The sequence below is a fragment of the Schistocerca cancellata genome, chromosome 1 (assembly GCF_023864275.1).
Source record: "Schistocerca cancellata isolate TAMUIC-IGC-003103 chromosome 1, iqSchCanc2.1, whole genome shotgun sequence".
Lineage (NCBI taxonomy): Eukaryota > Metazoa > Arthropoda > Insecta > Orthoptera > Acrididae > Schistocerca > Schistocerca cancellata.
Window position 1 is genome coordinate 861,733,715 of NC_064626.1, and position 27,472 is coordinate 861,761,186.

Sequence of the window (27,472 nt, forward strand, 5' to 3'; positions counted from 1 at the left end):
AATAGTAAATGATAATAAATGATAACAAATGATAATAAATGATAATGAATGATAATAAATGATGATGAATGTTAATAAATGATAATCAATAATAATGAATAATAATAAAAGACAAGTACAGTTTTGCATGCATTATCCTGTTGGAATTTAAACTTCCCGCCATTTTTTCTCCTGGAGGCTTGGGTTAGTGGACTTAGCACAGTTGGGCTATTTTCCCGCCAAAATTCAAACTTCTGGCCATTCTTTCTTGAGGTTAGGTTAGTGGACGTAGCTCAATTGAGCTACACTCCTGGAAATTGAAATAAGAACACCGTGAATTCATTGTCCCAGGAAGGGGAAACTTTATTGACACATTCCTGGGGTCAGATACATCACATGATCACACTGACAGAACCACAGGCACATAGACACAGGCAATAGAGCATGCACAATGTCGGCACTAGTACAGTGTATATCCACCTTTCGCAGCAATGCAGGCTGCTATTCTCCCACGGAGACGATCGTAGAGATGCTGGATGTAGTCCTGTGGAACGGCTAGCCATGCCATTTCCACCTGGCGCCTCAGTTGGACCAGCGTTCGTGCTGGACGTGCAGACCGCGTGAGACGACGCTTCATCCAGTCCCAAACATGCTCAATGGGGGACAGATCCGGAGATCTTGCTGGCCAGGGTAGTTGACTTACACCTTCTAGAGCACGTTGGGTGGCACGGGATACATGCGGACGTGCATTGTCCTGTTGGAACAGCAAGTTCCCTTGCCGGTCTAGGAATGGTAGAAGGATGGGTTCGATGACGGTTTGGATGTACCGTGCACTATTCAGTGTCCCCAGTGGTGTACGGCCAGTGTAGGAGATCGCTCCCCACACCATGATGCCGGGTGTTGGCCCTGTGTGCCTCGGTCGTATGCAGTCCTGATTGTGGCGCTCACCTGCACGGCGCCAAACACGCATACGACCATCATTGGCACCAAGGCAGAAGCGACTCTCATCGCTGAAGACGACACGTCTCCATTCGTCCCTCCATTCACGCCTGTCGCGACACCACTGGAGGCGGGCTGCACGATGTTGGGGCGTGAGCGGAAGACGGCCTAACGGTGTGCGGGACCGTAGCCCAGCTTCATGGAGACGGTTGCGAATGGTCCTCGCCGATACCCCAGGAGCAACAGTGTCCGTAATTTGCTGGGAAGTGGCGGTGCGGTCCCCTACGGCACTGCGCAGGATCCTACGGTCTTGGCGTGCATCCGTGCGTCGCTGCGGTCCGGTTCCAGGTCGACGGGCACGTGCACCTTCCGCCGACCACTGGCGACAACATCGATGTACTGTGGAGACCTCACGCCCCACGTGTTGAGCAATTCGGCGGTACGTCCACCCGGCCTCCCGCATGCCCACTATACGCCCTCGCTCAAAGTCCGTCAGCTGCACATACGGTTCACGTCCACGCTGTCGCGGCATGCTACCAGTGTTAAAGACTGCGATGGAGCTCCGTATGCCACCGCAAACTGGCTGACACTGACGGCGGCGGTGCACAAATGCTGCGCAGCTAGCGCCATTCGACGGCCAACACCGCGGTTCCTGGTGTGTCCGCTGTGCCGTGCGTGTGATCATTGCTTGTACAGCCCTCTCGCAGTGTCCGGAGCAAGTATGGTGGGTCTGACACACCGGTGTCAATGTGTTCTTTTTTCCATTTCCAGGAGTGTACAATGGGCAGACGGTGTGCTGGAGCGGCGAGCACCTCAGCATTGCCCATGATGGTGACGACTACCGACCTGGAAAACTAGCGGCTTTTTCTGTCTGGGGGTGACTGATGAGAAGTCACAATAAAGTCATTGGTTCCTTCGTGGTATTTCTGCTGCTGATTTGGAGTCTTTCCATGCAGTGAATCCAGGGTTTACTTCTGCCACGAAGATACTTCATTAAGGTGTACCTGCTACTAGACTGTTGTGGCAGTCATTATCATCATACAACGGAAGTTAATGGTGAGCTCCCATCTGCTGTACTACATCGTAACGAGACTTTGTTGTGCCAAAAGCGAGTGATATATGACTGGTGTGAGACAATATTGATAGTGCTCGTGAAGTTCGGCTGCCTTTTTATGTATATTTCTGTACGGTATCGATCACTGGGGTACAAAGTGACAGATTTATGAGTTCTTTTGTTTATTTTAAAGGGTAACTTATATGTGTGATTTAAATTTGTGTGTGAGTATGGTACCTCTTGGGCAGTGTCTCGCTGCAAACTACATTGTGTTATACCACCTGAGCTGGCGCTTGTTTTAAATGTGTGCGACTCAGCCAAAGTGACAGTGTACTTCACTGAGTAGTGGAACATAGATTTCGTAAATCCGTTTACAGTGTTAAATTGTGGGAAAGTTGCTACACTGATACCTTTTTTTTAATTATATATAATTATATTAAGATATTATAGTATGTGTAGTAATATTGTGTTTTTTCTCTGTTTTAGACCTCTAAAATCTGTATCCGATGGTTTGGCCTGTCGGTACATGTACCGAATGTAAATATTATATAAACTGAAGATGGATAAGGAAAGGAAAGGGAAGTAACTTGTGATATCATCTGAATCGGGACTTTATGCAGAATTACAACTGTATATTTCGTCCACAAGAACAGACACGACGCATTCATAGAATGTAAATGTTCATCACAGATTCTGAACGAAGCGTTTCAGGATGAGGTCTGGCCTGCCTTTTAATATAGTAAAGAAACTGTGCGTTATGATCTACGTCTTATTGTTCGAATTCCGTAAGTTGTTAAGTTTACTAATTGCTCATCCGCGCCCTTAATTAGAATAATTTTGCTGAAGTTAGGTTATTGACACATTTAAACTACCTTGATGTTAATTATGTTCAAATTAATTAGCGGAGCTTAACAGTGTAATACCCATTTTATCAGAGCTTAACGGAATAATCAGATGTACTCAGTTTACTAACGAGTTCCTTATTAAATCGTTTATATTTAAACGATTTGTGAAATTTTTCAGCTGTCCCTCGGGCATGGGTGTGTGTGTGTCGTCCTTAGCGTAAGTTAGTTTAAGTTAGATTAAATAGCGTGTAAGCTTAGGGACCGATGACCTCAGCAGTTTCGTCCCATAAGACCTTACCACAAATTTCCAATTTTTTTTCAGCTGTGTTTGTGCTCACTCAGTCGCTACTCCCGAATCCCCGTATCCTAAAAATATTTCAAAAACTATAGTGATATGTAGATCTCCCAAGCCTCCTTTGTGAGCTGTTTTATGTTGCTAAGCGTAATTCCCACTGTACAAACGAAGCACTTTTTTTCCACTCACAAGTGACAATAGTAGCGATGTCATGACAAACTGAAACTGACGGTTTATACACCTGGTACAGTGTACAAGATGTCATGCACAGCCAGAGGTGGTAAGACATACCAAAAACGAGTAAAATCTTCTCGTGCTTCCAGTGGTGTCAGGTGGTTAAAATTCAATGATCTGTCGAGCAAGCTCTCCTCGGCCATTGTCAAGTGGTGAATGACTGCCGTGTAGCCATTGTATAGCCGCGCTGCTGGTTGTGAGGTCATTGGTGCTCCCTTCCTCGCCAAATACTTTTCCCTGCAGGAACACCAAATGTGAGCGCGAGTTGTAACTAATGGCCCCCCAAACCATGGTGCCTGGGAGGGGAGCTGTGTGTGGTGGCTGCGTGCACTCTGGAATAGGCATCTCACCAGGTCTATGCCGTACAAGTGTATGTCCATCACTCGCATACAGATACTGAAGATAACAGAGTGCCATTTCACTCTCCGATCATCTCTTTCATATCACCAGATTAACCATACTTGGCGGTGTCGTGGTGTCAGCGGGAACCTGGCCAGACGCACACGTTATCTCAGCCCTGCTGCAAGCGGACGGTTCACAACGTCCCTGATGACTCAGCAGGTGTAACTTGTATCTGGATTTCTTCCCTGGATGATGTTCGGTCAGACGCCGCTGGTAGCACAATGCGTCTATGTTGACGTGCGTCTGTACTATGCGGACGTCCACAATCTGGTCTTACAGGCGTAGGGATGCTCCACACCATTGTTAAAATCAGCGAAACACCATCGATATATTGCGCCCACATGTGCACTAATGCACTGATACACCCGTCCAGCTTCCTGCAAGCCCACAATGCGACCCCGTTCAAATGGCTGAAGTTGTTCAACGTGAGTACGTACTTGTTGTAACGGGCAGAGTTGTAGCCTAGATGAATGTTCCACACATTGTTCACCTCTAAACTCAGCACGGGTGCTACCTGCAGAGCCAAAATAGAGAGTGCACAGACAGGCCTTCTGAGCGTTACCTGATCGCCGATGGCCGTGATGATTGTGTCAAATGATTCACTACAACCCCTCAGTCTGCACTGGTGCCACTCAACACAATCCTTGAAAATCTTGCATTTTTTTTTTCCAGAAGAGGACGTCAGATTGTATGCAGCGTTGCATTGTCTTGCAGTCAATACTATTATTTCGTGGGACTGTGCTTCTACTTATTAACAGTTTCTCAAGCGGTACAGTACTTTTTAGCCTATCCATTGCAGGCGACATCCGCGAAATGGATATTCAGGAGATGAGCATTCACTGCGCACGATGCCTCGACTTTGTTCCCACAGGCTTCGATGCACTGTTCTGGGCTGTTTCTTCTGGACCAGAATCTCGTAGGAAAAGTTCGATATTCAAGCAATGGATGACTCATCTCGTATCTTGCCGCCACCTTATATTGTATATATGGTGGTGCGACACCCACCAGGAAAAAAGTTTTTCAGTTCGTGTTGTTCTCGTAACCACCCTATAAGTTTTAATTAGAGCTGTATCCATCAGGATATTTACCGAGTTGAACTAGAGAATGTTTGCACTGTCTGTTGCAAAGTGGGAGCAATAAGTGAGGTTCCTAACCAAGCTGAACGAGCTCCCCACTTCGTAGGAATGATTTTTCGCAGAATGTTCTTTCGGGCTGAGATCTCCTGTTCGATATTAACACCGCAGTTTTGTGTGTTAGAGGACGACTCATTATACGAGTAAAGGTAAAGAAGTGTTCAATGGCCCATTCGTGTACACCATAGGCACATGATCAGTCGTCTCTTGTCTTCTAATTTGGAATATATACACCTGCGCCTTCGGAAGATTCTACAGTAATCAGTTCTTCTAGTAATAAGATGCTGTATCATTATGTTCCTCAGCAAGTAGTATTTCAAATGGTCTAAAAATTTCTCAAGCTGAACGGCTGATACCAATTCGTTTCTGATGAGCGGTGGTCCTGGCTGGCCGTTCGTGTGGATGTAGAATGGCTTAGACATAAGGATTTCACATTGAGAGTGTTCATTTCTTTGATGTCGATATGCTATTCGACAAGGACTGACTATTCTTCAAGGGAGTATCTGTGATACTCGTGAAACAACGACTTCTTAACGACGTTGCAAGGCCTGAACAACAACCACTGCTGTGCTCTTTGTCGTAGGTCGCCGTGATGTGATTTTCAGTCCCTCGGATGTACCCTTATATGCTCGGATAGACTGAGTACCTGCGAAGTACAGATCGTTCCAACTTTATAATCTACCGTTTCCGAAATACGAAGACCTTCCACTTTCCTTTGCAGACACTTGTAGCCGAAACATTTCTACATCAACATCTATATCTATACCCTGTAAACCACTGTAAAGTGCATGGCAGAGGGTATGTCCCAGTATACTACATTTTAGGGCTTTTCCCCGTTCCTTTCACATATGGCTTGCGGGCAGAATGATTGTTTAAACGCCTTTGTGCGTGCTGTAATTAATCTTATCTTGTCCTCTTGATCCCTACAGCAGCGATACGCATCGGGTAATAGCATATTCCCAGAGTCATTTAAAACCGCTTCTGGAAATTTTTAAAGTAGGCCTTCTCGGGATAGTTTAGGTCTATCTTCAAGAGTCTGCCAGTTCAGTTCTTCGGTATCTCTGTGATACTCTCCGACGGATCAAACAAACCTATGACTACTCGTGCTGCCCTTCTCCTTATAAATCAATATCCCTTGTCCGTCCTATTTGATACGAGTCCCACACATATTTATGCAGCTTCTTTCAGACAGTACTTCGTTATAGATAACTGCATCATCTGCAAAAAATCTGAGCTTACTATTAATATTGTCCGCAAGGTCATTAATATACAACATGAACAGCAAGGGTCGCAACACACTTCCCTGTGGTACATCCAAAGTTACTTCTACTTCTGTCGATGACTCTCAATCCAAGATAACTTGCTGCGTCCTTCCTACCAAAAATTATTTCCAATATCATATTTTCGTACGAATGAGGTAGCTACGATACAAGTCTCTGTGTTTTAGATACAGAGAGGTTTCTACCTGGTTTTCGAAGGGCGTTCATTTGATATTTTTTCCACATCATGGGTCTTAAAATAAATTATGAAAAATTCTTTTCAGGACCGCAACTAACGATTGTGTAAATTAACACAGAATGAATATCTCTCTGTAAGAATAATTTGTAGCAATGAATTTCAGAGCCGAATTAAAATAGCGTGACTGCATGTAAAATGTCTCGCTTATGCAATTCGTTAATATAAAGAACTTACAAGGTATGGAAGTACGAAACCGTAATTTGGTTGCAATAATAACACGTCTGTTGTTTGATACTGATAGACAATATTTTGTTCAAAATTATCTCCATTGCTATTTACACATTTCTCTCACCTGTCCGGCGGGCAATGAATCCCACGCCAAAAAGAAAAAAAAATAGTTCTTCTTTTGAAGCGAAGTAGTCAGCGAGCCATTTTCGTATATTTTCATACGAATTGAGTCGTTGTTCAGCGACAGCTTGTCCCAGCGAAGTAAACAGATGATAATCTGACGGAGCCAAGTCTGGAGAATAAGCCCCATGCCCCAGTATTTCCCAATTGAACGCCTCGATCGTTTCCCCGACGCGCTTTGCTGTGTGTGATGGGGCGTTATCACGGAGCAATATGACTGTGTTGCCTTTTTCCATATTCCGGTCGTTTTTCACGTAATGCTCGATTTAAATAGGTCATATCCTGTTGGTAGGGATCAGTGATAACGGTTTCACCAGGATTTAGCAGCTCATAATAGATGACAGGCTTCTGATGTCACCAAACACAGAGCATTGTCTTCTTTCCAGAGCGATTTGGTCTTGCAGTGGATGTCGATGGTTTGCTGGATTCACCCATGAGCTACGACGCTTAGGATTCTCAAAATATACCCATTTTTTATCAACTGTCACTATTCGATGGAGAAACGAATTTACTTTGTATCTGACGAGCAGCATTCACAGCATTTCGAATTGCTTGCTGTCTTTCATTCAATCTTTGCAGAACCCATTTTCCCACTTTCTGCGCCTTTCTCATAGCTTTCAACCGAAGAGAAATGGCTTTCTGCGTCACATTCAATTGTTCTGCGAGTTCCTGTTGAGCTTGAGTATCATGTCCATCCAATAAGGCCTGCAATTCGTTGTCTTCAAACATTTTCGGTGGTTTCCTGCGCTCGTCGCTTCTCACTTCAAAATCACCACTTTCGACAAGCATTCGACGCGATTCTGCAGCAATTTTCTTCAAATGATAAGAGAAAAAGCAATGCTGTCCGCAAATGATAGTTCGTAGACACAAAACTCGACATGTTTACGGGTTTGAAAGAGATACCGATGTATGGAACTTGGGTTGTTACTGTGTGTCGACATTCGTCGTCAGCCGTTATAGGAAGCAGATGGCGCTGCAAACGTCGTCTTACGGGCCCTACAGTGACGGCTAGCACAATCTATAGGGAAATTCCGATTTCATACTTTCATACCTGGTATCGTTGCTCTGGAAACTGTACAGAATACATTTTCTCTTCTTTTTCTTCATTTTTGGAAACACTGTTAAGTTTGAAACAGTTGTTCGTGTGATCATTCACACTCTGCGTGATACATTGTGTGGTTAAATAATGGTTGTTTCTTGCTTCATAAATATGTCCAGTTGCTGAAAAATTCGACGCTGAGGGACATATTGGGTCAAAAACGAAAACAGATCTTCATTTCATCTAATTTGTAATCTAGATCGAAAAGAATTATGTATCAGTATAGGAATGTACTTAATACTCACAGTATCGACGCCGACGAGAAGCATATCCAGCGCCAGGATGGCAGCCACTTTCGGATCTGACGTCTTCTCCAGTATTTTCTCGATAATGGACTTCTCCCCATCGGCCCTGTCTTCACTGCCAGGCGTGTCCCTTATCCTCTCTATAGCCTCGTTTATATATTTCAGGCACACACTGAAATGTAAAGGGAACAAGTTATAAAATGACGTAACAGACACAGACACACACACACAATATGACTGCTGCTGATACACAGATGAGCCAAAATTTTATGATCACTGCCTGTCACGAGAATGAATGCACTTGGTAACACTGCCGTCGCTTGACGCGCATAGGTAACGATAAAAGTGGAACGGAGACGAATGGTAATCATTCTTGGGACGATATGGGATGCTAATGGGGAGATCCACTGACATGAGCGACTACGATAAAGTGTCAACTGCTACGGCCCTCGGAAAGAACGTCACGGAAACAGCGAAACTGGTCAGTCGTTCGCGCGCTACTGCCGTGAGCATGAATGAAAAATGTTTGAAGGACGGTGAAACCACCAGCAGGTGACGAGGTGATGGACGTCCACGACTGACCAGAGAATGTGGAGGTCGGAGGCTTGTCTACTTTGTAAACCAGGATAGATGGCGATCTGTGGCAGATGTGACGATAGATGTGCAAGCTCAAGTGTTTCTGAGCGCACTGTTTTGGGCACATTATTAAACATAAGGTTTTGCAGCGAACGAACCGTACACGTTCCCATGTCGAACCAATAACATCGTCAGCTACAGTTGAAGTGGTATTGTCGAGTTTGCACCGCGGTTCTACGAAACGTGTCAACTCGTACCGAATCGCGTTCCTTGCTACGACAAGTCGATGGTCGTATCCAGACATGCCATCATCAAGGTGAATGGCTGCTCGAAATCACGCACATCGTCACGGATGGAGGCTGGTGGTGACAGTATTATATATGGGGAAAATTCACCTGGGCTTCCATGAGACCTGTGCTGCTAATGAAAGGCGCCTTAACAATTGTGGTTTGCGTTAATATTGTTCTGGACCACCAGCGTCCCTTCATGCTTGAGGTCTTATCCGAGGACAATGGCATCTTCCATCAGGATAGTTCTCGACGTCCCTCATGTTACAGAGATTTGGGGAGCATGAAAGTCAGCTCAAGTCGTTGTATTCGTCATCCAACTGACATGATCTGGGACGCTATCGGATGTCAGCTCCGTGCCCACAAACCACCAGCCCGTAAATCACAGGAACTGCGTGACCTGTGCGTAGACATCTTGCGCCAAACACGTCCACAGACACACCAAAGACCTGTCACGTTCCAAAGGTAGTCTACCAAGGACGTGGTCATAATGTCTTTGCTGGTCAGTGTATCAATAAATCCATTACAGACGTACAGCTGATCATCCAGTCGAGTGAGTGTTGCATCATCCAAGGCATAACTTCCCATGTAACTGGAGAACGTTGCCTGAGCCGAACGTCAGAGGGCGTGTCACCAGCAGAGAGCGACGCAAGACCAGCAGTGTCATTTGGGGATACCACGGAGATGATTCAGCCATATGGCGCATCGCTTCCAAACATTGAAACTGGATCAGCATTCGTAGCTTTGATCGCTACACATGAAGATAACGTCCATGTGCATTTAGCATCACCATGAAATTGATGAACAACGCAGATTCATTCATATGGTCGTACACAGAGTGTCCCAAGAGGTCAATATTCAAAGATACACCGGAACGCTCATTTGAAGCAAAAAACTTCGTATAGTCGTATGCCCTATTCCAAATGTCTTCCGAGATACAACACATTTAAAGGGTATGAATAGCAAAATGCAGATACGAGTGTTCAGTTATTTTAGAAGAGCGAATCAAGATGCAGAATTACTTGCACGGTTTTGGAAATTAATTTCTTGAACACCTTGAGAACGTTCCTTTGTCCACGCGGACAGCAATGTTCTTCCAGCATGATGGATACATTCCACATTTTACCACGCATATGAGGGAACATCTCAACCGCACTTACCCTATTCGATGGATTGGTTGTGGAAGTACGATTAAATGGCCACCAAGATCGCCAGACCTTACGGCTCTAGGTTTATGTTTGTGGGGTTGGATGAAGTCTGAGGTGTACAAAAGAAAGATGAAAACGCGAGATGTACAGCTTGGTCGCATAATGGCCGCTGCTACCCTTATTAGGGAATGTGTAGAGGTACTCATACAAGCAACACAGCTTGTTCTTCCAGGAGTGCACTAATAAGTTGACTGTGAGACATTCGCACATTTGTTGTGAACTGTATAACAGTTATAATGTGACGTGTACGATACTATTAGGTGAATGTGTTAAAATACGTATTTTTCAATTGATACTTTGTAAAACGCATGATGTAATGTTTAGTAACTGTTGTACATATGTAGACATGACATCGGATTGAATAATACAGAAAATAAATAATCGTGTACTTTAAACGAGTTCTATCACGAAAACGATTCGGAATAGGGCATATGTCCATAGGTGAAGTTTTTTGCTTCAAATGATCGTTTCTGTCATATCCCGGAACACTGACCATTCCTCCTGGGACTCACTGTATAGAGGGACACGTGTCTAATATCTGAAAAACAACCTTAATTCGAATAGCATCATTGCTTCAGGGCCACCATTTTTAATCATCGCCGGTTGGAGACAGAGAGTTAAATTCAAGTACGATTTGCCAGCACAACAACCAGGGAAGTGAATAACACAAGCTCTTGAAGCTGACTGTTGAGAAACTGAATAGTTAATAAAACGTTTACTTCAAATATACAGATGGAAATATTTTCGAGAAGCTAGAACTCCAGTAATGGAACGACAATATTATCTACTGAGGGGAGTGTACTGTTACGCATCAAGGTCGTAAGGGAACAGGGAAGACAAAATTTTTCTTAGTCGCTACAGCCCGGGATTGTTCGGGCACACGGACTTATCAACACGAGCCAGCCACTAGGAGTAAACATTTCGACACGGTTAGTCAGTCACCAAGAATGTGGCAACAATACTTATGTGTGTCAGTCCATAGCAGAAAAATGTACGACAATTGCACATCAACCTACCTCCGTTATGCTCGTAACATTACGTAAGAAGCACTAGATAGGACGCAGAAATAGCTGTCAAGGTTTTCATGAAGCAGCTATGACACTGAAACAAATTGATAGCAGAGCTGAAGACCGCTCATGATGAGTGAGACCGATTCAGTCACTATAAATTACATCGTACAGTAAAACCACTCCTCGACACCATAAATTCTCCACACCGCTAGCCTACAGCATTCGATCAGAGAAGTTGGTGACATTCATGTCGTTCGCAATCGATTCTCAGAATATTATATTGTAACATCTTGTGTGAGATTGTTCCAATATTGGTCATACTCTTCCTGCCTCTGAGCAACAACGATCCGTAGAAAAAGATGACAATGAATCAGCATCCGGTACAGTAGCCGCCACTGATGGGTTGTCCACGAGTCTACCAACACCATTCCAGTTCAGGGCACCAACTGCTCTGAAACTTAAGCATCATTCAGGACCTACGGCCTATGAGACAGGTGGACCAGGATGAGCATTTAACATGACATCACAGCATTTGACATCACGGTCCATCTGGTGGGACAACGTGGGCAGTGACGTGAGAAGGGCAGAACACTCCCAGGACGGCATGTATACTAAACACACACGCACCGCTATCAGTGACTTATCCGACCTCCATAGCAGACCGCCAGAGGAGAAGCACCTTCCGAACGAACCGGCATGCAACCCGTCACCCGACTGCGCCCAGAGCTGATGCAGCAATCTTAGGCAGGCCTGAGTCTGCCTATGGATTCGGAAGATTCCATCCGGCTTATGTAGCCACCAGGCACCGCGGAAGGCGCGGCGACAGGATGTATTCTGGGGAATAAAAGAAATAACATTTGATTTTGTTTTATTGCCTGTGACGATGTCAAACACGTTCCTCGGCCTCCATCCTGACAAAGCAGTAAGGGTTTCCAGCCCAAGAGTGGGCGACCCCTACGGCACTATTTTTTGATTATTCCATGTCTTGGTCATTCCTACAGGCAGCAATACACGTAAATTCGCTGTATAGTCGGTATGAACTTTTTAACGCAGAAACTACAATGAAGCGCCAAAGAAAGTGGTATAGGCATGCGTATTCAGATGTTGTTATGGTCTTCAGTTCAGAGACTGGTTTGATACAGTTCTCCATGCTACTCTATCCTGTGCAAGGTTCTTCATCTCCCAGTACCTACTGCAACTTACATCCTTCTGAATCTGTTTAGTGCATTCATCTCTTGGTCTCCCTCTACGGTTTTTACCCTCCACGCTGCCCTCCAATACTAAATTGGTGATCCCTTGACGCCTCAGAATATGCGTTACCAACCGATCCCTTCTTCTAGTCAAGTTGTGCCACAAATTTCTCTTCTCTTCTATTCAATACCTCCTCCCTCATTAGTTATGTGATCTAGCCATCTAATTTTCAGCATTCTTCTGTAGCACCACATTTCGAAAGCTGCTATTCTCTTCTTGTCTAAAATATTTATCGTTCACGTTTCACTTCCATACATGGCTACACTCCATACAAATACGACTTCCTGACACTTAAATCTATACTCGACGTTAACAAATTTCTCTTCTTGAGAAACGTTTTTCCTTGCCATTGCTAGTCTACATTTTATATCCTCTCTACTTCGACCATCATCAGTTATTTTGCTCCCCAATTAGCAAAACTTGTTTACTGCTTTAAGCGTCTCATTTCCTAATCTAATTCCCGCAGCATCACCCAATTTTATTCGACTACATTCCATTATCCTCGTTTTGCCTTTGTCGATGTTCAACTTATATCCTCCTTTCAAGACACTGTCCATTCCGTTCAGCTGCTCTTCCAGGCGAACCTCAAAGTTTTTATTTCTTCTCCATGGCTTTTAATTCCTACTCCGAATTTTTCTTTTGTTTCCTTTACTGCTTGCTCAATATACAGATTGAATAACATCGGGGAGCGGCTACAACTCTGTCTCACTCCCTTCCCAACCACTGCTTCCCTTTCCCGCCCCTCGACTCTTATGCCATCTGGTTTCCGTACAAATTGTATATACCCTTTCGCTCCCTGTATTTTACCCCGGACACCTTCAGAATTTGAAAGAGAGTATTCCAGTCAACATTGTCAAAAGCTTTCTCTAAGTCTACAAATGCTAGAAACGTAGGTTTGCCTTTCCTTAATCTATTTTCTAAGATAAGTCGTAGGGTCAGTATTGCCTCACGTGTTCCAACATTTCTATGGAATCCAAACTGATCTTCCCAGAGGTCGGCTTCTACCAGTTTTTCCATTCGTCTGTGAAGAATTCGCGTTAGTATTTTGCAGCCGTGGCTTATTACACTGATAGTTCGGTAAGTTTCACATCTGCCAACACCTGCTTTCTTTGGGATTGGAATTAATTATATTCCTCTTGAAGTCTAAGGGTATTTCGCCTGTCTCATACATCTTGCTCACTAGATGGTAGAGCTTTCTTAGGCCTGGCTCTTCCAAGGCTGTCAGTAGTTCTAATGGAATGTTGTCTACTCCCGGGGCCTTGTTTCGACTTAGGTCTTTCAGTGCTCTGTCAAACTCATCACGCAGTATCATATCTCCTATTTAATCTTCATCTACATTCTCTTCCATTTCTATAATATTGTCCTCAAGAACACCGCCCTTGTATAGACCCTCTATATACTCCTTCCATCTTTCTGCTTTTCCTTATTTGCTTAGAACTGGGTTTCCATCTGAGCTCTTGATATTCATGCAAGATACAGAAATATATGAACAGAATACTGCGCTGCGGTAGGCAACGCCTATAGACAAGTGTCTGGCGCAGTTGTTAGATCGGTTACTGCTGCTACAATGGCAGGTTATCAAGATTTAACGAAGTTTGAAGGTTGTGTAATAGTCGGCGCACGAGCGATGGGACACTTCATCTCCGAGGTAGCGATGAAGTGTGGATTTTCCCGTATGACCATTCACGAGTGTACCGTGAATATCAAGAACCCGGTAAAACATCAGGTCTCAGACTTCCTGTGGCCGGAAGAACACTGCAAGAACACGACCAACAACGACTGAAGAGAATCGTTCAACGTAACAGAAGTGCAACCCTTCCGTAAATTGCCGTAGATTTCAGCGCAGGGCCATCAACAAGTATCAGCGTGCGAACCAATCAACGAAACATCATCGATGTGGCTTTCGGAGCCGAAGGACCACTCGTGTATCCTTGATGACTGCACGGCACAAAGCTTTACGCCTCGCCTGGGCCCGTCAGCACCGACATTGGACTATTGATCACTGGAAACATGTTGCCCGGTAGGACGAGTCTCGTTTCAAATTGTATCGAGCGTATGGACGTGTACGGGTATGGAGACAACCTCATGAATCCACGGACCCTCCATGTCAGCAGGGGATTGTACAAGCTGGTGGAGGCTCTGTAATGGTGTGGGGCGTGTGCAGTTGGAGTGATTGGGACCCCTGATACGTCTAGATACGGTTCTGACAGGTGACACGTACGTAAGCACCCTGTCTGTTCACCTACATCGATTCATGTCCATTGCGCATTCCGACGGACTTGGAAAATTCCAACAGGATAATTCGACACCTCATCGTCCAAAATTGCTGCAGAATGGCGCCAATAACACTCTTCTGCGTTTAAACACTTCCGCTGGTCACCAAACTCCCCAGACATGAATATTATTGAGCATATCTGGGATGCCTTGGAGCGTGCCGTTCAGAATACACTCCTGGAAATTGAAATAAGGAAGGGGAAACTTTATTGACACATTCCTGGGGTCAGATACATCACATGATCACACTGACAGAACCACAGGCACATAGACACAGGCAACAGAGCATGCACAATGTCGGCACTAGTACAGTGTATATCCACCTTTCGCAGCAATGCAGGCTGCTATTCTCCCATGGAGACGATCGTAGAAATGCTGGATGTAGTCCTATGGAACGGCTTGCCATGCCATTTCCACCTGGCGCCTCAGTTGGACCAGCGTTCGTGCTGGACGTGCAGACCGCGTGAGACGACGCTTCATCCAGTCCCAAACATGCTCAATGGGGGACAGATCCGGAGATCTTGCTGGCCAGGGTAGTTGACTTACACCTTCTAGAGCACGTTGGGTGGCACGGGATACATGCGGACGTGCATTGTCCTGTTGCAACAGCAAGTTCCCTTGCCGGTCTAGGAATGGTAGAACGATGGGTTCGATGACGGTTTGGATGTACCGTGCACTATTCAGTGTCCCCTCGACGATTACCAGTGGTGTACGGCCAGTGTAGGAGATCGCTCCCCACACCATGATGCCGGGTGTTGGTCCTGTGTGCCTCGGTCGTATGCAGTCCTGATTGTGGCGCTCACCTGCACGGCGCCAAACACGCATACGACCATCATTGGCACCAAGGCAGAAGCGACTCTCATCGCTGAAGACGACAAGTCTCCATTCGTCCCTCCATTCACGCCTGTCGCGACACCACTGGAAGCGGGCTGCACGATGTTGGGGCGTGAGCGGAAGACGGCCTAACGGTGTGCGGGACCGTAGCCCAGCTTCATGGAGACGGTTGCGAATGGTCCTCGCCGATACCCCAGGAGCAACAGTGTCCCTAATTTGCTGGGAAGTGGCGGTGCGGTCCCCTACGGCACTGCGTAGGATCCTACGGTCTTGGCGTGCATCCGTGCGTCGCTGCGGTCCGGTCCCAGGTCGACGGGCACGTGCACCTTCCGCCGACCACTGGCGACAACATCGATGTACTGTGGAGACCTCACGCCCCACGTGTTGAGCAATTCGGCGGTACGTCCACCCGGCCTCCCGCATGCCCACTATACGCCCTCGCTCAAAGTCCGTCAACTGCACATACGGTTCACGTCCACGCTGTCGCGGCATGCTACCAGTGTTAAAGACTGCGATGGAGCTCCGTATGCCACGGCAAACTGGCTGACACTGACGGCGGCGGTGCACAAATGCTGCGCAGCTAGCGCCATTCGACGGCCAACACCGCGGTTCCTGGTGTGTCCGCTGTGCCGTGCGTGTGATCATTGCTTGTACAGCCCTCTCGCAGTGTCCGGAGCAAGTATGGTGGGTCTGACACACCGGAGTCAATGTGTTCTTTTTTCCATTTCCAGGAGTGTAGATCTTCACTCTCTCATACTCTTATGAATTTATGGACAGCCTTGTGGGATGAATGGTGTCATACTACTTCAGACAATAGTCGAGGCCATGCGTCGTACCGAGGCACGTCTACTTGCTTGCGGTGGCCCGCACGATATAAGCAGGAGTACCAGTGTCTTTGCCACTTTTATGAATTAGATTGGGAGGGTATATCCCTATAAGAATGTCCGCAAAATGTAAAAAGCGGACACAGCTATGAGAGAGCGTCTTGTTGTGATGGAGAATGGCTGTGGCTGGGCAGGAATGTATCTTTTAACAGCTAAATAAGAGGTGGAGGCCATACTGGAGCTGAGCTTGGAGGAGCCATACGAGTATCGTCGTGTCATCAATAGATGGCGGCACCTTTGAGCCTCCATGATTGGTGGACATTGTGGGTACAAGAAATAACACGTCCTCAGAACAGCGAGCAGGTAATCTTATGTTTGACGTGTATTCTGGAAAAACCCATGGGTTAAAACCCTCGGCGAGAAAAGTGATGAAGGAAACCGCCACTGGTGAACTGAGTGTCCAGCATAAATATTACATTAGACTTAATTCAATAAAAATTGAACTCGACTATTTACAAAGAAGACAGCTGCATAATTATAAAGCCAAAAATAAGTCAAGTACATGGATAAAAAAGCGCCCTCGATCGGAAAAGTAATTCTTAAGTTATTTAATACCAAAGGATTTGTAACAGAGATGAGATTTGAAATCAATATAACAAGCGATTTTCGCATAGTGGGTACAAATAGGGCTCATCGAACGCTATCATAATATCGTAATAGGTCTCTTATAAGCGTCACATAGTTTAAATTACTGGCTAGAATGTGCGTTCTGAGCGTAAAAACCTGAATTGTTACCAGAATTATTAACAGAACATTGAAAGCGGAATCATTATAAAGTAAGTCCAAAATATTGATGTATAAATGTATTTAGCTTGGTTTTTTATTTATTAGCAACAAAACGGCGCAAAACAGCGCAAAACAGCGCATTGCAATAACAAAATCACTATTACTGAACAAAACATTTGACCTGAAAAAAAACAGTCAGCTGGACGTATTCGGATTTTGACAAATAGGAGAAGTAACACATATGTATGAGAGCCGAGGAGGTCGAACAGTCCTGTGATATTCACGCGTGACGATAGCGAACACTTCGAAAGTTTGTGAATTTATAATAATTCGCACCAGGCGAACTATAGTCCGATTAAAATTACTTCATAGTTGACACATCGGCTGCTGGTTACCGCTCAACACACAAACACGGCGAGTCACTTTATAAATGCTGTTCATGTGCAACGCGGAGCAACACTGGAAGTGACCGTAGCGAGTTACGTCGGAAATGCGAGGTGCTCAGTCGACAGCTGAGCAATGATTGAACTGCGTCAGACGACACATTTTGTAGCACTGAATTTAAACTCCTGTTCCAAGCTAACTACAACCTCGTGATGATGTGCAATGCATCCGAGAAAACGGTGGTCTACAATATGCGACAGAACTAAAATCAGGATCGCTTTGTTCACGGCGATTAAAGTTAACCTCTACGAGCAAACTACAGACAGAAAAAATTCAGTTTCAGCGCTAAGAGCAAACTGTTATTTGTCGCTATCAAGTTACCTGAAACCATCCACACACTGGCTGTACAAGCTGCGCGTTACCAACCGATGGGCAGTACTTGTTGGCACTTGGTTGCAGAATATTCGCGCCCTAGGCAAATTACAAACGTACAAGGGTGACAGCAAGAGAAATGAGAGCAGATAAAAAAGTCAGTATGATGATGAAAATGGCACGCCAAAGATTACGTTTAAACCTATTAATTGCCTAAAAATAATAATCAAACTCTTTTGATTAGAGTTAAAAATGAAAAATTTCGAACACGAGTTTCAAACCTACAATCTTCTAAAGGGCAGGTTATACGCTAACTATTGTGCAACACCACAACACTTTGTTACGTGGTTATACACTATTGGCCATTAAAATTGCTACACCACGAAGATGACATGCTACAGACGCGAAATTAAACCGACAGGAAGAACATGCTGTGATATGCAAATGATTAGCTTTTCAGAGCATTCACACAAGATTGGCGCCGGTGGCGATACCTACAACGTGCTGACATGAGGAAAGTTTCTACCCCATTTGTCATACACAAACAGCAGTCGACCAACGTTGCCTGGTGAAACGTTGTTGTGATGCCTCGTGTAAGGAGGAGAAATGCGTACCATAACGTTTCCGACTTTGATAAAGGTCGGATTGTAGCCTATCGCGATTGCGGTTTATCGTATCGCGATATCGCTGCTCGTGTTGGTCGAGATCCAATGACTGCTAGCAGAATATGGAGTCGGTGGGTTCAGGAGGGTAATACGGAACGCCGTGCTGGATCCCAACGGCCTCGTATCACTAGCAGTCGAGATGACAGGCATCTTATCCGCATGGCTGTAACGGATCGTGCAGCCATGTCTCGATCCCTGAGTCAACAGATGGGGACGTTTGCAAGACAACAATCATCTGCACGAACAGTTCGACGACGTTTGCAGCAGCATGGACTATCAGCTCGGAGACCGTGGCTGCGGTTACCCTTGACGTTGCATCACAGACAGGAGCGCCTGCGATGGTGTACACAACGACGAACCTGGGTGCACGAATGGCAAAACGTCATTTTTTCTGATGAATCCATGTTCTGTTTACAGCATCATGATGGCCGCATCCGTGTTTCGTGACATCGCGGTGAACGCACGTTGGAAGCGTGTATTCGTCATCGCCCATACTGGCGTATCACCCGGCGTGATGGTATGGGGTGCCATTGGTTACACGTCTCGGTCACCTCTTGTTTGCATTGGCGGCACTTTGAACAGTTGTGTTACGAACCCTGCGAAGCTCTACATTTCAGCAGGATAATGCACGGCCGCATGTCGAAGGTCCTGTACGGGCCTTTCTGGATGCAGAAAATGTTCGACTGCTGCCCTGGCCAGCACATGCTCTAGATCTCTCACCAACTGAAAACGTCTGGTCAAGGGCGGGCGAGCAACTGGCTCGTCACAACACGCCAGTCACTACTCTTGATGAACTGTGGTATCATGTTGAAGCTGCATGGGCAGCTGTGACTCAATGCCCAGGCGTATCTAGGCCATTATTACGGCCAGAGGTGGTTGTTATGGGTACTGATTTCTCAGGATCTATGCACCCAAATTGCGTGAAAATGTAATCACATGTCAGTTCTAGTATAATATAATTGCCCAATGAATACCCGTTCATCATCTGCATTTCTTATTAGTGTAGCAATTTTAATGGCCAGTAGTGTACTTCAGTTGAGTAATAAATGATCATTAAGGTGTTACACGGACGCGCGGTACTGACCGTGTGAAGGTGTCGAGCGCGGCGATGTAGCGGTTGAAGGCGGGCGTGGCGACGAGCCTCCAGAGCGGCAGCCGCAGCTCGACGTGCGCCACCAGTGGGAAGAAGTCCTTGATAGCGCTCAGGATGGCGCGCGGCTCCTCGCGGCTTGCCGCGTCCGCAGACAGGCAGCCCAATCGGCGGTCCAGCGCCACGCGCGCCACCGCTGCGCGCACACACTTCACCGTTTTACTCAGCCACACTTCATTGTACACTGATGTGACAAAAGTCATGGGATACCCCCTAATATAGTGCAGGACCACCTTTTGCACGACATAATGCAGCAACTCGGCGTGGCATGGACTCAACAAGTCATTGGAAGTTCCCTGCAGAAATATTGAACCATGTTGCCCCTACAACCATCAATAACTGCGAAAGTGCTGCCGGTGCAGAATTTTGTGCACGAATTGACCTCCCGAATATGTCCCATAAATATTCGATGTGATTCACGGTGGACGACCTGGGTGGCCAAATCGTTCTCCCGAACTGTTCAGAAAATTCTTCAAACCGATCGAGAACAACCTTGACCCGGTGACATGGCGCATTGTCATCCACAAAAATTATATGGTTATTCGGGAACATGAAGCCTATGAATGGCTGCAAATGGTTTCCAAGCAGTCGGATCGGTTCAGTTGAACCAGAGGATTCAGACCATTTCATGTAAACACTACTCACACTGAAAGTTCCTGGCAGATTAAAACTGTGTGCCGGACCGAGACTCGAACTCGGGACCTTTGCCTTCCGCAGGCAAGTTCCCTAACAACTGAACTACCCAAGCACGATTCATGCCCCGTCCTCAAAGCTTTACTTCTCCCAGCACCTCGACCGAGCGAGGTGGCGCAGTGGTTAGACACTGGACTCGCATTCGGAAGGACGACGGTTCAATCCCGCGTCCGGCCATCCTGAATTAGGTTTTCCGTGATTTCCCTAAATCACTCCAGGCAAATGCCGGGATGGTTCCTCTGAAAGGGCACGGCCGACTTCCTTCCGAATCCTTCCCTAATCCGATGACACCGATGACCACGCTGTCTGGTCTCGTTCCCAAAACCAACCAACCAACCAGCACCTCGTCTCCTACCTTCCAAACTTTACAGAAGCTCTCCTGCGAACCATGCAGAACTAGCACTCCTCAAAGAAAGGATATTGCGGAGACAAGTTTGGAAGGTAGGAGACGAGATACTGGCAGAAGTAAAGCTGTGAGGATGGGGCGTGAGTCGTGCTTGGGTTACTCAGCTGGTAGAGTACTTGCCCGCGAAAGGCAAAGGTCCCGAGCTCGAGTCTCGGTCCGGCACACAGTTTTAATCTGCCAGGAAGTTTCATATCAGCGCAAACTCCGCTGCAGAGTGAAAATCTCATTCTGACCACTCACACTATTATGAAGCCGCCACAGCTTGCACATTGTCTTGTTAACAACTCTGGTCCATGGCTCTGTTTGGTCTACGCCACACTCGAACCATAGTATCAGATCTTACCAAGTGAAATCTAGACTTATCTGGCCAGGTCACGGTTCTCCAGTCGTCTAGAGTCGTCGATTACGTCACTAGCCCAGGAAAGGCGCTGCAGGTGATTTCGTGCTGTTATCAAAGGCACTCGCGTCAGATCTCTGTGCCATATCCCTTTAACGACAAAATTCGCCACACTGTCCAAACGGATACGTTTGTCATACATTACACATTGATTTCTGCGGTTATTTCAACCAGTGTTGCTTTGTCCGTTAGCACTGACAACGCCACTAAAAGCCGCTGCTCTTGATAGTCAAGTGAAGACCGTCGGTTTCTGCGTTGTCTGTAATCTTGTATTCTAGGCAAACTCTTGACACTGTAGATCTCGGAATAATGAATTACTCAATGATTTCCGAAATGGGATGTCCCATGCGTCTAGCCCCAACCACCATTCCGCGTTCAAAGTCTGTTAATTCCCATCGCGCGGTCATAATCACGTCGAAAACATTTTCGCATGAATCACCTGAATACAAATAACAGCTCCAACAATGCACTACTCTTTTATTCCTTGTGTACGCGATATTACCGCCATCTGTATACAGGGTGTTACAAAAAGGTACGGCTAAACTTCCAGGAAACATTCCTCACTCACAAATAAAGAAAAGATGTTATGTGGACATGTGTCCGGAAACGCTTAATTTCCATGTTAGAGCTCATTTTAGTTTCGTCAGTATGTACTCTACTTCCTCGATTCACCGTCAGTTGGCCCAATTGAAGGAAGGTAATGTTGACTTCGGTGCTTGTGTTGACATGCGACTCATTGCTCTACAGTACTAGCATCAAGCACATCAGTACGTAGCATCATCAGGTTAGTGTTCATCACGAACGTGGTTTTGCAGTTAGTGCAATGTTTACAAATGCGGAGTTGGCAGATGCCCATTTGATGTATGGATTAGCACGGGGCAATAGCCGTGGCGCGGTACGTTTGTATGGAGACAGATTTCCATTACGAAGGTGTCCCGACAGGAAGACGTTCGAAGCAATTGATCGGCGTCTTAGGGAGCACGGAACATTCCAGCCTATGACTAGCGACTGGGGAAGACCGAGAACGACGAGGACACCTGCAATGGACGAGGCAATTCTTCGTGCAGTTGACGATAACCCTAATGTCGGCGTCAGTGAAGTTGCTGCTGTACAAGGTAACGTTGACCACGTCACTGTATGGAGAGTGCTACGGCAGAACCAGTTGTTTCCGTACCATGTACAGCGTGTGCAGGTACTATCATCAGCTGATTGGTCTCCACGGGTACACTTCTGCGAATGGTTCATCCAACAATGTGTCAATCCTCATTTGAGTGCAAATGTTCTCTACGGATGAGGCTTCATTCCAACGTGATCAAATTGTGAATTTTCACAATCAACATGTGTGGGTTGACGAGAATCCGCAAGCAATTGTGCAATCACATCATCAACACAGATTTTCTGTGAACGTTTTGGCAGGCATTGTTGGTGATGTCTTGATTGGGCCCCATGTTCTTCCACCTACGCTCAATGGAGCACGTTATCAGGATTTCATACGGGATACTCTACCTGTGCTGCTAGAACATGTGCCTTTACAAGTACGACGCAACATGTGGTTCATGCACGATGGAGCTCCTGCACATTTCAGTCGAAGTGTTCGTACGCTTCTCAACAGCAGATTCGGTGACCGATGGATTGGTAGAGGCGGACCAATTCCATGGCCTCCACGCTCTCCTGACCTCAACCTTATAGGGGCATTTGAAAGCTCTTGTCTACGCAACCCCGGTACCAAATGTAGAGACTTTTCGTGCTCGTATTGTGGACGGCTGTTGATACAATACGCCATTCTCCGGGGCTGCATCAGCGCATCAGGGATTCCATGCGACGGAGGGTGGATGCATGTATCTTCGCTAACGGAGGACATTTTGAACATTTCCTGTAACAAAGTGACGAAGTGTTTGAAGTCTCGCTGGTACGTTCTGTTGCTGTGTGTTTCCATTCCATGATTAATGTGATTTGAAGAGAAGTGATAAAATGAGCTGTAACATGGAAAGTATGCGTTTCCGGACACATGTCCACATAACATATTTTCTTTCTGTGTGTGTGAGGAATGTTTCCTGAAAGTTGTCTTTTTGTAACATCCTGTATGTGCATATCGCTATCCCAGGGCTCTTGCCACCTCAGTGTACGGTACTGCTAAACCTCAGCCTGTGCCATAGCGGCAATTGAGGACGGCTGTATCTGTTTCTCTAAGAAAGCATCTAATTCAAGATATTATTCGCAGTTGTCAGGTCAGAAGAAGATGTGCGCTTTGCAGAAATGAATCGTCAAATCGTGCCGCAAATGTAACTTATCTTTGCATGACAACTGCTTTGCGTAGTTTAATACACAATTATTTTATGTGTTATGTTCCTTACCTACCTAATATTACAATTCCAGAATGAGAATTTCACTCTGCAGCGGAGTGTGCGCTGATATGAAACTTCCTGGCAGATTAAAACCGTGCGCCCGACCGAGACTCGAACTCGGGACCTTTGCCTTTCGCAGGCAAGTGCTCTACCATCTGAGCTACCCAAGCACGACTCACGCCCGGTCCTCACAGCTTTACTTCTGCCAGTATCTCGTCTCCTATCTTCCAAACTTTACAGAAGCTCTCCTGCGAACCTTGCAGAACTAGCACTCCTGAAAGAAAGGATATTGCGGAGACATGGCTTAGACACAGCCTGGGGGATGTTTCCAGAATGAGATTTTCACTCTGCAGCGGAGTGTGCGCTGTATATGAAACTTCCTGGCAGATTAAAACTGTGTGCCCGACCGAGACTCGAACTCGGGACCTTTGCCTTTTGCGGGCAAGTGATCTACCATCTGAGCTACCGAAGCACGACTCACGGCCGGTCCTCACAGCTGTACTTCTACCTCCTAAAGTTTGGAAGGCTGGAGACGAGATACTGGCAGAAGTAAAGCTGTGAGGACCGGCCGTGAGTCGTGCTTCGGTAGCTCAGATGGTAGAACACTTGCCTGCGGAAGGCAAAGGTCCCGAGTTCGAGTCTCCGTCGGGCACACAGTTTTAATCTGCCACGAAGTTTCATATGAGTGCACACTCAACTGCAGAGTGAAAATCTCATTCTGGAAACATCCCCCGGGCTGTGGCTAAGCTATGTCTCCGCAATATCCTTTCTTTCAGGAGTGCTAGTTCTGCAAGGTTCGCAGGAGAGCTTCTGTAAAGTTTGGAAGGTAGGAGACGAGATACTGGCAGAAGTAAAGCTGTGAGGACCGGGCGTGAGTCGTGCTTGGGTAGCTCAGATGGTAGAGCACTTGCCTGCGAAAGGCAAAGGTCCCGACTTCGAGTCTCGGTCGGGCACACAGTTTTAATCTGCCAGGAAGTTTTAATATTATTATTGTTCATAATGTGTTATAACAAAGTCTGATTATCAAGTTGATTAGCGTGACATTTTTTTGTTTTGATTATTCTTGTTCCATAGTAGTGTACAACCTTATGCGCCCATTGGTCATTGTTGGCCAACTGTGTAAACCTCCTTTCAGAACTGACAACTACAAATGAGTGTTACAGTTGTTATCTGTGGTCACTAATAAATGATATTTATGTGAAAATCATATAACTTAATGACAAAAAAAATGGTTCTGGACATATAAGGGTTAAAGAAGAGCCACAGCAAAAATTGACCTCGCAGAGTGTTATCAGAACTACGACAGTAACCCAGAGTCTCAACTACATTGTTTGTGTATTCCCATGTGTCGGTCTGATAAAGCGAGTCACTATTCCTCCATAATGAAGTAGGTGTTGAACTCAGAAAGATGAGAGGAGGTTAGCAATTTCCATCACAGATCTTGAGCAGTAAGAGGGATTCTACTCTGAAAGTGTTTTGTGGTACGTCAGAGTCATATTTTTAAATTTTTGCGAGCTCTATCGTTTTTATCAACCACTAGTTTATATCGCTCACATAATTCTTTACTTTCCTGTTCGTTTTGATTAAGACAGGTATGTTTTAACTGCCTTCTTAAACACAAAAAATTATTTACTTCTTGTCCCTGTCTTGCACTTGTCATGCCCGCTTCCCAAGTAGCTGTGTCACGTACTAAAAGTAAAAGCCAATGCTATACTTTAAACAGGTCTAAATTGCGGCCATAAGTGATAAGAATACCCGATATGAATGGAATTTCTCTTTTATTCTTGAAAAAGAGTTGTTGTTGTGGTCTTCAGTCCAGAGACTGGTTTGATGCAGCTCTCCATGCTACTCTATCCTGTGCAAGCTTCTTCATCTCCCAGTACCTACTGCAACCTACATCCTTCTGAATCTTCTTAGTGTGTTCATCTCTTGGTCTCCCTCTATGATTTTTACCCTCCACGCTGCCCTCCAATACTAAACCTGCGATCCCTTGATGTCTCAGAACATGTCCTAGCAACCGATCCCTTCTCCTAGTCAAGTTGTGCCACAAACTCCTCTTCTCCCCAATTCTATTCAATACCTCATTAGTTATGTGATCTATCTATCTAATCTTCAGCATTCTTCTGTAGCAACACATTTCAAAAGCTTCTATTCTCTTCTTGTCTAAACTATTTACCGTCCATGTTTCACTTCCATGCATGGCTACACTCCATACGAATACTTTCAGAAACGACTTCCTGACACTTAAATCTATACTCAATGTTAACAAATTCCTCTTCTTCACAAACGCTTTCCTTGTCGTCGCCAGTCCACAGTTTATATCCTCTCTACTTCGACCATCATCAGTCATTTTGCTCCCCAAATAGCAAAACTCATTTACTACTTTAAGTGTCTCATTTCCCTTAGCAACACCCGATTTAATTTAACTACATTCCATTATCTTCCTTTTGCTTTTGTTGATTTTCAGCGTATATCCTCCTTTCACGACTCCGTCCATTCCCTTCAACTGCTCTTTCAGGTCCTTTGCTGTCTCTGACAGAATGATATCGTCATCGGCGAACCTCAAAGTTTTTATTTCTTCTCCATGGATTTTAATTCCTACTCCGAATTTTTTCTTGTTTCCTTTACTGCTTGCTCAATATACAGATTAAATAACATCGGGGGTAGGCTACAACCCTGTCTCGCTCCATTCTCAACCACTGCTTCTTTTTCATGCCCTTCGACTCTTATAACTTTCATCTGGTTTCGATACAAATTGTAAATAGCCCTTCCTTGCCTGTATTTGACCCCTGCCACCTTCAGAATTTGAAAGTGAGTATTCCAGTCAACATTGTCAAAAGCCTTCTCTAAGTCTAGAAATGCTAGAAACGCAGGTTTGCCTTTCCTTAATCTATCTTCTAACATAAGTCGTAGGGTCAGTCTTGCCTCATGTGTTCCAACAGTTCTATGCCATCCAAACTGATCTTCCCCCAGGTCGGCTTCTACCAGTTTTTCCATTCGTCTGTAAATAATTCGTGCTAGTATTTTGCAGCCGTGACTTATTAAACTGATACTTCGGTAATTTTCACATCTGTCAGCATCTGATTTCTTTAGGATTGGAATTATTATATTTTTCTTGACGTCTAGGGTATTTCGATGGTCTCATACACCTTGCTCACCAGACGGTAGATTTTTGTCAGGGCTGGATCTCCCAAGGCTATCAATAGTTCTAATGGAATGCTGTCTGCTGTCTACTCCCGTGGCCTTGTTTCGACTTAGGTCTTCCAGTGCTCTGTCAAACTCTTCACGCAGTATCATATCTCCCTTCATCTACATCCTTTTCCATTTTCATAATATTGTCCTCAAGTACATCGCCCTTGTACAGACCCTCTATATACTCCTTCCACCTTTCTGCCTTCCCTTCTTTGTTTAGAACTGGTTTTCCGTCTGAGCTCTTGATATTCATACAGGTGGTTCTCTTTTCTCTAAAAGTCTATTTAATTTTCCTGTAGGCTGTATCTATCTTACCCCTAGTGATATATGCCTCCACATCCTTACATTTGTCCTCTATGCATCCCTGCCTTGCCATTTTGCACTTCCTGTCGATCTCATTTTTGAGACGTTTGTATTCTTTTTTGGCTGCTTCATTTACTGCATTTTTATATTTTCTCCTTTCATCAATTAAATTCGGTATCTCTTCTCTTACCCAAGAACTTCTACTAGGCCTCGTCTTTTTACTGCCTTCACTATTTTATCTCTCATAGCTACCCATTCTTCCTCTACTGTATTTCTCTCCCCTTTTCCTGTCAATCGTTCCATAATGCTCTATCTGAAACACTCTAAAGCCTCTGGTTCTTTCAGTTTATCCAAGTCCCATCTCCTTAAATTCCCACTATTTTGTAGTTTCTCCAGTTTTAATCTGCAGTTCATTGTGGCCAAA

The 27,472-nt window shown here is 45.4% G+C and overlaps 1 protein-coding gene across 1 annotated transcript in view; it reads right to left on the reverse strand.

Moving 5' to 3' along the window:
- The window catches only part of LOC126108212 (probable cytochrome P450 49a1), a 145,801-nt gene that overhangs the window by 47,098 nt on the left and 71,231 nt on the right, over window positions 1-27,472 (reverse strand). Inside the window, exons 6-7 of the mRNA XM_049913478.1 lie at window positions 19,647-19,848; window positions 8,092-8,263 (exon numbers count right to left, since the gene is read on the reverse strand). Coding sequence (XP_049769435.1) covers window positions 8,092-8,263; window positions 19,647-19,848 — 374 coding nt within the window. The remainder of the gene's footprint in view (window positions 1-8,091; window positions 8,264-19,646; window positions 19,849-27,472) is intronic.